Source organism: Ipomoea triloba, chromosome 7 (assembly GCF_003576645.1).
Source record: "Ipomoea triloba cultivar NCNSP0323 chromosome 7, ASM357664v1".
Lineage (NCBI taxonomy): Eukaryota > Viridiplantae > Streptophyta > Magnoliopsida > Solanales > Convolvulaceae > Ipomoea > Ipomoea triloba.
Genome location: NC_044922.1, coordinates 853,895 through 865,639, shown reverse-complemented (window position 1 = coordinate 865,639; position 11,745 = coordinate 853,895). Strand labels below are relative to the sequence as shown.

The following is an 11,745-nucleotide window of genomic DNA, read 5'->3' as shown; positions in this document are numbered from 1 at the left end:
CAGGGATATATAGTCGAATCTGATCGAACCCTTAATACGTGCATGTCGGTATAATAGGGTATATTCCCTATCAAATATATTATACGATTATAGCATGTGATATATGTTTTAGAAATATTTTTTTTTCTTCATGAATTTATCTCATCATAATGTGTACTTCCATTCCTACATTGCAATAAAATTAGCTATTCATGAATTAGTCAATTATTATTATGAATTTGACTTTAATAACAAATTGAATGATGATAAATTTTGGGTCAATTAAAAATATAAACTAGTAATTGAATTGCACATTTATATTTTTATATATTATATGTTCAACACAAATGCAAGCACACACTACTAGTATAGCAGAATATAATTAAAATACAAACCTAACAATTCATTTTAAAACAACTAATGAATTAATAATGATTGTTCTTGATCATATATGATATGTTGAGATTATTTATTTTTGATCTATTAATTCCAATATAGTTGATAGGTTTTATCTCTCTTGGGTAGAATATTGGTTTTGGGCTGTGTTTTGATGATTAGGCCACATGATCTTATTAGTAATAGTTGATTTGGTCAATAAATTTTTGGTTGGATTTTTACTAATTAAAATTTTCACCATTTTGAGAAAAAAAAAACACCAAAAGTTTAGGACTAACCAAAACTAATAATGAATTATATTTTACATCAAATAAATTATTTAATTAATTAATGAGGCATTATTATTATTATTCATTAAATTAAATACTTTTATTTATAAAAGTAATGCATTGGCTTTCTTTTTAGTTTTTATCATAAAAAAAGGATTTTGTTTAATACCATCTCGAGTGAGACGTGTAATACTTTGAGTTAAAAATGTAATGCTTTTCAAGTAAGACATCAACTTAAGTTGGACATTTAATTTGATGTGGAGTTAGGCAATGAGCTTGACTAAGAGGAACATTATGTTGTATGACATTCACAATACTTAAAGACCAATGTTGTATGACATTCACAATACTTAATTAAATCAGAACGCTACAACATGAAACAACAAATCATAATGTTAATATATATAATAAACTTAACCCCAGAGTCTTTGATTATAAAAATATAGTGTATCATTTGATCCTTGACTCCTTAAATATTTGAAAAGAAAGAAATAAATTAAACTAATGATAATTTCAGAAAGTTCAAAATTAATTTAAGTAGCAGATGAACAAAAAGGTGTAATTGTTATACCATGGACTAAGTCGATCTTGTATTAAGGATCTTGATAAAAAAAAATTATGTGTTTATAGTTGCTTTATTCCGTACGTGTCGTGAATGATTTATGTGCCTGTAAATAAATTAAATGCACATAACATATTAACTACGAACAAAGAAAAATAGTAACTACAAACACATTTAGCATCTCTATTTCTATGTTGATCAGATCGAACTGTCCAAGCTAAGCTAGCTTATATGTTTACAGATTACAGATTCAGAATATATATGTCAACCGCAGGTAAAAATGAGCTCTTGAAAATGTTATTACCACAGAAATTCAAGTAGATACAAAAAAATGATGTCAAGTAAAGGGTCTTCATAAGGTCTCTTAATGATGATCCGATCTTCATCTTCTCTTATCAGTTAAGGTCTACTAATGAAATTTAGGCTCAGATTCCCAGTGAGATTTAAGCTTTCATATTATTGGTATAGTAAGACTTTAAGGTGATCAATTGAACCAATTGAGCTAAATCGTGTGACACCTTCAATGCTATCGTTGCTATCCGGTTAGGTTATTTTAAGATTTATTTTTGGTATTCTTATTTTTTTCAAAAGCTTACGTCCATTTTGTGCTATAATTATTTACTGTGCCAGTTTCAAATTTTGCCTGAATTAGCACTATTTTCCTTTTAATAATATATAAAATTTTGAATTTCTTCATAGAAAAATCTTTAAATTATTACAAAGATTTGATTTTTTATACGAAGTAATTCTTTAGGCTCCTTTAATTCTATTATGGGTAAGTTGTTGCCTCTAATGGTTTTATCATAACCGGGTCCACCATAAATTAGATATAGAGATACAGAATATGGTAAGAAAATAGTAGTATTATTGTTCGGGACGCTAGTTTCAAAAAAGTGCCTACAATCAGCAAAAGGTACACTTTTAATATAGTAAAAGTACATTATTTGTGTACTGAACGCATATTATTTGATAGTATACAGAATAATGTACTTTCAGTATTCAAATAATGTATTTTCTATGAATACAAAGTACATGTTCAATATACTAAAAGTACATTATTTGTGTATTGAATGTACATAAATTGATAATATACAAAATAATGTATTTTCAGCACTCAAATAATACACTTTATGTATCGAAATAATTTTTCTTTTCTTGTGATCCACACAACTATATGAAACATTGCATATAGAATAGTAATCCTATAATTTAAATGTCGAATAATAGTTTACATGCAAGATGGATCCAATTGCATGGTATAATTTACCTAAGAATTGGTGAGAGAAGCTGGCTTTGTTTCCCACTTTCAAAGTCTTTCACATCCATTAATGAAAAAAAGAATGCCAAAGATATGACAATTTAAAATTGGATAAAGCTCGCCGGGCCATAGATATGTTTCTTTGGGTTTAAAGAACTGAAAAAAGAATTCTTTAGTTCAAAGAAAGAACTAGCCACAGTTGCTATACATAATTCTGGCAATTGTAAAATTATTTGTTTTGATTTTTCAATGCATCAATTTATGTTAGAAATTGTAAATGTCTAATCTAACATTAAAAACTTGATTGGTGTCACAGTTGAGATCAAAAGCGGCTCTCCTCCGCCGTGAATTTGTTGATCATCATCTTCCTCCGGCGGCGGCGGCACGTTGAGATCAAAAGCGGCCGGTACCTTCTCGTCACGGGCATCCTCATCATTAGCTCGGTTATTGAAATGGGCATCCTCATCATCAGCTCGGTTCTTGTCACGGGCATCCTCATCAGCTCCGTCCTTGAAATGGGCATCCTCATCATCAGCTCGGTCCTTGAAATGGACATCCTCATCAGCGGCCGCAGTTTCTTCCCTTTCTTGCAGGTTCAATAAACCCGCCGCCGGCGACAATTCTTTGTTCTCGCCGCCGCCGGCGTCTTCATCCATCTCCGGCTGGGCCCTGGGTGATCGTTTCTTCTTTCCCCCCCAGCCAGCACAAAAAAGATAATAGACATATCTACGCCTTTTTTCGTCTTCTTCATCCCCTCCACCACATAGATTCTTCGCATTGAACGCCCACGTTTCTTCCATCAAACAATGCACAAATTTCAACTCAAGAATTGGGATTTGGAGTTAATGTTACTCGCCAAAACTAATAACCAACGCATTCTATTTTACATAAAAATAAATTATTTAATTAATTAACGGAGAATTATTATTATTTATTAAATTAAAGACTTTTTTGTTTTATAAAATTAATATAATGCATTACCATTTTGAGTTTTTATTTTTACCAGCATGGAAAAAAATTCAATATTAATCAATTTTTGTTAAATATTAATATATTATTGGGTAATAACATGTGATATGTATTCTATAAATGTTTTTTTTCTTTACGAATTTATCTCATAATGTGTACTTCATACATTATAATAAAACTGGCTATTCATGAATTAGTCAATCATTACCATGAGTTTGACTTTAATAACAAATTCAATGATGAATTTGGATCAACTAAAAATATAAAATAATAATTGAATTACACATTTATATTTGTATAATTCAACACAAATACATAACTAGCATAATATAATTAAAACACAAAACCTAACAATTCATCAATTTAAAACAACTAATGAATCAATGATTGTTGTTGATCATATATGATATATATGTTGAGTTTATATATTTTTGATCTATTAATTCCAATATAATTGACAGATTTTATCTCTGGTCTCTTGGGTAGAATATAGGTATTGGTTCGTTTTTTTACAGTCCTTATACTGTGGACCATGGGTCATGGTTGATACTGCAGTTGTGTTGAAAGGATATTGTAGTTGTGTTGAAAGGATACTGCAGTTGTGTTAAAAAGGAACTGCAGTTGTGCGGAATAGAGGCCGTGTCATTCATCTGGAATTGCAGTTGTGTTGAACAGATACTGCAGTTGTGTTGAAAAGATACTGCAACTATGTTGAACGGATAAACGGACTCTGTTCCGTGCAACTGCAGTTTTCTTTCAACACAACTGCAGTATCTTTTCAACACAACTGCAGTATCCGTTCAACACAACTGCAGTATCAGTTATGATCATGGTCCACGATATAATTTGTCGTGTTTTTATGATTGGGCCATGAAACTTTTTTTTGTTGAAGAAATAGTTTATTTGGATGAGTACTCTCAAAGTGGCCGAAGTCCACGGTCTAGCTCGCACGCACTTTGGGGCGAGTTAGTGCTATAAACAAAGATGGCCCGCGAAGGACCGTGCCCAACGGGTCTGGCCCGCAAAGTAACCCGCGCGGGTTGCGGGCCTGGCCTATTTTGAAATATATATATACATTGTGTACTATGCCCGCGGAGGCGCGGACTAGGGTCAGAGTTCATGCAACCCTAGCCTGCTCCTGCGGTCAGAGTTCATATATATATATATATAACAAAAGCCTGCAGGGCCCGCCAACTCACATGGAGCGGGCTAGGGTTGCATGAATCATGACCCTGGCCCGCGGGCCTAACGGCCCAGTTCGCAAAAACCCGCCAGAAATTGTGCATGTTGTATGATAGGTCGGCCCGCTTTGATAGTACTACTTTGGACAATAAATATTTGGTTGGATTTTTATTAATAAAAATGTTCACCATTTCAAAAAAAAAATTAATTAACTACCTTATATATTATCGTAAATAATACGAATAAAAATGTGGCACATTATTTCATATCAAACTTCTATTCAAACATTATTTAAGCTAGCTAGTATTACAAGCCTTCAATCAGTATATTACTATTCTGCTGCACTCACGAAGTGAAATGCCAGATTTACCCTTTATTTGCTATTCCCATTGTAGTCAATTAAATCTCTCACTCCTCCATCATCATCCTCTCTCGCCTTCTGCAAGAAGCAATATACATCCACAAATCAATATTTTCAGTGACTAAAATTGCGGTTCTCGAGTAGAATCTTTAAGAGTTCAAGTCTCTGATTAAATTAGAATAAACTCGCGTCTTCTTATTTACGCCCTCTGAACTTGTACTTTCAAAAGATAAGATTGTGACACAAAGGGTATATTTTATTAAGGACTAGGCTAATATGTAGTCCCTTTTATTCTATTAATAATTAATCCGGTGTTTGGTTTGAATTCTTAACATAACACTTAAAATAGGTTAGAAATGATCGTTTAACTCATATGTATTTACACTAAAAAGATTGATATACTTACCTAGATTTGTTGCTAATGAAATTAGAGTCAAGTGGAGTCGGGCTCTATATTCCAGAGACTTTATAGTCTATCGGCATGAATTTGTGAGACTGTGACAGTCGTATTCTTTCCGAGGATCGAAAAGATACATACAAATGATATATGTGTGGGAGTTGGTCCATGAGGATAGTGACAACTAGAGCCCCTTCAATGCTCCATGGTGTATAGGTGTATGACTATATAAGTGATTCTTTGACTCTATAATGGAGTAATGGAGTTAGGACCAGCAAAGAAGATGCAAGTACCAAAAATAGGAATATGCTTTGCCAGTGTGGCCTAGTGCCACTTTAAATTGTGACAGCATAATTGTGCAATGTCCTCTCCTAGGACCATCAAAGCATCTTTACATCATTACATGTAATGTTTCTCTTATGTTTTTTTTCTTTTTTCTAATCTCCCAGATTGCCTAATGCCCATGCCACTTTTGATTCTTTTTATCCTACTCTTTGTTTCATTCCATCCACCAAAGTTTCAATCTCTATGGAATCCATGTTTAGGGTTCCCACCTGAATTCGATTCTCCCCTACGATTTATAGGCAATATTCTTCCCCCGTTATCATCCTGTAGGGACGAGAATGGGGCTCCATCACCTCTGATTTACGCGCAGAATTCTTTCCATATATCACGAAAACCTTTAGAGATGGCAATGGAGTAGGAACAAAAATCCCACAACCAATTACCACTAGGGGATTCTAATGCTTAGACTTTGTCTTCATGGGCAATGAGAATATATGCCAAAGCTTAACTATAGTCCTGGTCCCAAAAAACAATCCTAGTACTATAATCTAGGATGTAACAGTGCAACATAGAACATGTGAACCCCTCTACATTGTTATGCTTGTGTTGAGAACTTGATATTCAAATCGAAAATCACAGAATCTTGATGCAAGAGCAGTTGACAGATAATGCAGGAGTAGAAAATAATTCACTCATAAGAAAGAAGCACAGAAGTGCATAAATGATAGGTTCAAAGGGGAAGAGAGTACCAGAAGTCAGTACAACCCGGAATGCTAAAAACAAGGGGTAGAGCAAACAAAATCACCAAAGAGTAGCACTACAAACAATGCAAATGAGAAAACAGAGAAACACCCAAACAAAGTTAATAGCACCAAAGAACGCATCCTAACAAGAAATGAAATCTCAAGCTTATATGCCCTGTTTCTTTTTCATTTTTCATTTTTTTTTTTTTGGTTTTGATTTTTTCTTTTTTTACTTCTAAAGATTAAATTCGGGATTGATCAGGTTCTCACTTGGCCATCATGACCTTGACGAATTCCTCATAGTTAATCTGGCCATCCCCATCCACATCAGCTTCACGGATCATCTCATCAACCTCTTCATCAGTGAGCTTCTCGCCTAGGTTTGTCATGACATGGCGAAGCTCAGCTGCAGAGATGAACCCATTCTGATCCTTGTCAAACACACGGAAAGCTTCTTTCAGCTCCTCCTCAGAGTCGGTGTCCTTCATCTTGCGAGCCATGAGGTTAAGGAACTCTGGAAAGTCAATTGTCCCATTTCCATCAGCATCAACTTCATTGATCATGTCCTGAAGCTCAGCCTCAGTAGGATTCTGTCCCAATGACCGCATGACTGTTCCAAGCTCCTTGGTAGTAATGCATCCTACACCAAATGTATAAACAATCACATGAAGCTTGAAAAACATATGCCCCAGTTCATCCCTTATGCAGCAATTAGGTCAATAATAAAATATGTTCTGGAAAATAGACATCAAAGGTCATTCTTTTAAAGAGAAGGCAAGCAGGCTTTGCTTTTACAGGCAGGTGAAGTAGCATTCTAACACATTTCAGACCAACAAAACAGAAGTGCTCCAACAATTTTGGTGTCCAGATGCACATTTGGATTTATGATCCAAATGAAGAAATGTATCGTTGCATTTGTTTGTAGCACAAACTATCCATAAAAAGGTCACCGCAATTCCTCAATGAATTCAATTAGAAAAATCTAAAACAAATTTAATCACTCCATCCCTCAGATAAAAGAAATGATTTTTTTTTTTTTGAGGAAAAAAAGAAATGAAATTTAATCCCATGAATACAAAAAAATTCAAAGATTTCAGGGAAACAAATAAAATGCTAGAGGTTCATTATGATTTACTATTCCCAAGCATAGTTAAGTGCAAAACTCACTCAATACAAAAATCACATTTCCACAAGAATCATAGTGAAATCTGATCCAAAATAACACTGAACACAACTGCACATTCATGTGCACAATCTAACTTCTCTATTCATCAAAATCAAAACTTTCACACAATTTAGACATCCGTATGGGATATCAACAGAGCTTATCTATCATTATTAAAAAAAAATACGGACAAATAATCAATCATTAACAAAACCGAATCAAATCAAATCAATCACCCGAGAACAGTTTAAAGGTCAACGTGGATGCGGATCACAAAATCCCAGCTCATAAATCAAGCAATCACACATCAGAATCAGATAACAATCAACAAATCCCAACACATAAAAGCAAAACATTTCAAAACAATAATCAACAATGAATAAGTGTTTAGATCAGAGACTGCGGTATCAGAATCCCGACAATATATTTCGATTGTTGTATTAAAAGGAAGAGCTGACCATCTCCGTCCTTGTCGAATAGGCTGAAGGCTTCCTTGAACTCAGAGATCTGATCGTCGGTGAGCTGATCCGCCATTGTGAGAGGGAGGGCGAAGAGAAATTGGGAGCAGAAAAATCAAAGGGAAAGAGACGAAGAAGAAGAGAAGAAAAAGGAGAAAGTGTTATGTGTCAACGAAGAAGCTTGGGGGCGAATGGGCTGTTATTAATAATAAAATAATTATAAAGACAGCAAAAGAGTGAGGCCAGGCATCTGATGCTAGCTTTTTCTTTTACTTTTCTTAGATTAATTTCAAATATTTGATTTACACAAACGCTATTTGTGACAAACTTCAATTTTTAGGCTTAGACAGTTGTAAGAGGAAACTCACGTTTATCAATCTTTTGTGATAAATTTTATTTTGGTGTATAATGTGATAATTTATACGCAAATTAATCATCGATTATATTAAGGGTGCGTTTGGTTCGCACATGGGAATCGAAATCGGAATGGGTATCAAATACTTGGTAAGGGTAATGGGTTTTGGTGAAAGTATTTAGCATGTTTGGTAGTTGGGTGGAATGGGAATGATTATTAATAGTTGGGGAAGAAATGATGAAGAAAGATGAAACCCTTATTTAATAAGGGTATGGGTTTTGCCATTAATGGGGTATTCCAAACCCATAGTAGCATTCACAAAACCTATCAACCAAACACTAACAATCACTTTGATACTCATACCTTATGCCTAAACCCCCCAACCAAACACACCCTAAATTTCTCAACAACCAGATTGATTAGCCTGAGCGATTGTGCATTCTTGTTCCTTAAAAAGATATCGGAAGTTTAAACCCCCTCTTATATAGAAAAATCAATCTAATTAGCACTTTGACCCTTAAGACATACTTAGGACACTATGTGGGCTGACAAAAAAAATAGTGAATTTCTCAATTTATTTGTAAACGTCTTTTTGTGATTAATTGGATATTAGTCTAGTGAATTTTTCAATTTATTTTTAAAAGTCTTTTTGTGATTAATTGGATATTAGCCTTGATTTAAAAAAAAAAAAAAAAAGGATATTAGCCTTTGATGTTTTACCTAATTGGTTCATATGTTAAGATAGTTTGGTAATTTTATTTCGATTAATATTCAATTTAGTTATCAATTAGAGTGATTTACTCAATTTAGTCATTGACTATAGTAATTTTACTAAATTTAGTCATCGATTATAATGAATTTTCTCAATTTAGTCATTAATTTTAACAGTCGATGACTCAATTAGGTAAAATCATCGAAGTTCATGACCTAATTAAGTACCCCAAAAAAAAATATTTATGACTAAATTAATACAATTTACTATGGTTAATGACTAAATTATATATTAACTCTATATTTTGATATGATAATGATCCTTTTATGTGAAAAGATGGGAAAACATATGAGTTAGAATGAAAGAGATGCTACAAATTCTCATGTATTGAAAAATATAATTTTTGAATTGTCACTTGAAGTTAACGAGTTTAAGAGTTAAAACTAATGATTTATTGGTAATATAATTAGTTTATCAGTCAAGTTTGACTTGTTTGACTACTTAGTTGTTTGACTTTGTTAAACAGTTAATATAAGTGTTTAGTTATTCACCGTCGGTCATGTTCACAATTTTAGAACTCTATATTCACAATTTAAGATCCCAATATACAAAATTCACAATTTTGTTTTATAGGTTAAAAAGTGTGTTATACGGTTAAATATAAAGTTATGAAATTGTGAATATAGAGTTTGAAATTGTGAATATACAATTCTGTAATTGTGAATATAAAGTTATGAAATTATGAATATAAAGTTCTAAAATTGTGAATATAAGTTTTAAAATTATGAACATTGATTCAGGTCCATATTGCAAGGTGGACCCCGTATCCATGGCATAACAACCGTTAGAATTGTTGTACAGTCTATGCAAAAGAAATTTCTGGTCCAGCTGCTTCAGGCCAGCACACAAGGTGAAATATGGGATTTGGTTTTAGGCCCAACGAACCATTGAGCCCAGAAATGACTATTTTCCTGATCCAAATAGCTTCAATGCCCATAAAGGCCTATTTAGGGGAATTTATTTTTTTGATTCCGGTTCAATTAAGCAATCAAAATACATTTTCAAAAAAAAAAAAAAGAAAAAAAAAGCAATCAAAATACCCACTATTATATAGTGTGATAATATTTTTGTAATCATTCGAATAAGATAGTCACAAAATCAAACCTGAAAATCATGAGTATTTCAAGCAAAGTAAACAACTAAAACAATTTTTTTATGACGGGAGAACCACATAACGATTAATCAAAATTGTGGATTGTCATGGTACATAACTCAATTCAAGGAAAGTCAATATACGAAAAGTGTAATGTCAATGATAATTTAGGGACGAAAAATTAGCATGACCAACATTCATGGGTGAATTTTACAATTATTATATAACGTATGGGCGGAAAATGCAATTTTTCTTAAATAGGACTCATTTCTTTTACTATTGTTAGGCACGAGAATCTCACGTGCAATTCACTGGCCCAGTCATCGCGATGCCCTCGTGAAATCTAAATACGAATTCAGAATCCGTCAAAAGAATCTCATCCGTTGCATTCTCAAGTACAAAAGGAAGATTCCGTAAGGGTTAACTTTGCCGTCAAAAACCCTAACGCCGTCATAGCTCGTACGTCACGAGGTTTCGGTAGGGAGTAAATAACCGTGCCCTCAACCAATGTGGACCCCAATAAGCCACAAGAGATAAGATCGTAACAACTAACCATACACGTACGGTTAAGGCATTCCAGTAAAAGAATAGGGGCAAAACCGGAAGAGAGCATTAAATGGGGACATACTGGGCATATGCGCTATAAACGAGGCAAACAACATAAAAAGATGACTCCATTGTCTTATAACTCGAAGTGTGTTTTTTTTTTTTTTTTAATAAAACAAAGAAAAAGGGAACTCCATAATTTAGTATTGTATTACGGAGTACTTAAATTTTAATATACTTATTAAATATTTTAATTCCTCGATGATGACAAATAAAAGGCTAAATAGTAATGACTAATGAGACATTATGGTAGGGTAGTTACGGACTGCTGTCTCTAGATTATGTTTACTGGACTATTATAATGTCTCCACGGACTATTATATTCTATGAACAAATTTATTTTATTTTTGTTCATTAAATGACGAGAAAATTTTGTAGCTATTATTTAAGAATGTGTATGAGATATTATTTTGTATAATAGTTCATAAATCACACGTGAAATGTATAATATTTTATTAAAATATTGTGCAATGGACTCGACTAATAATATAGTAAGAGTTAATTGCATTACCTTATAGTACAATAATCATACTCCACCTACTTACCACATCTTTTGAAAGTTTTATTTTTTGTTTTTGATGACACTACAAACTCGTTGTCACTACCTGAGAGTATACACAACGATATAACAATAATCAAAATTGTGATATTCTAAATTTGTGATAACCATGCTCCACTCACTTATATGTCTCTTTTGGAGCTCTATGTAAGATGTGTTTGCAATAACAATTAGTGCAGTACACGATGTTATGTAGACAGGTTACACTTTAATTAATTAGAGTGGTATAAAATGTTGTGTAGATAGTTCATATATTCAATTTTAATTTTTATCATTTCTATAATTAATTTCAGCACTGCGTTAAAGATGAACGAAGATTTGCATTATATATATATA

General features: G+C 33.0%; 1 protein-coding gene across 1 annotated transcript; it reads right to left on the bottom strand.

The window, feature by feature from the left end:
- Nucleotides 1–6,322: 6,322 nt before the first annotated feature.
- On the bottom strand, nucleotides 6,323–8,226 carry LOC116025682 (calmodulin-7). Its single transcript, XM_031267007.1, has 2 exons — nucleotides 8,025–8,226; nucleotides 6,323–7,041 (listed from the first exon to the last, which is right to left on the bottom strand). The coding sequence occupies exons 1-2, from the start codon at nucleotides 8,098–8,100 to the stop codon at nucleotides 6,668–6,670; spliced, it is 450 nt and encodes a 149-aa protein (XP_031122867.1). The 5' UTR covers nucleotides 8,101–8,226; the 3' UTR covers nucleotides 6,323–6,667.
- Between the last annotated feature and the right edge of the window lie 3,519 nt (nucleotides 8,227–11,745).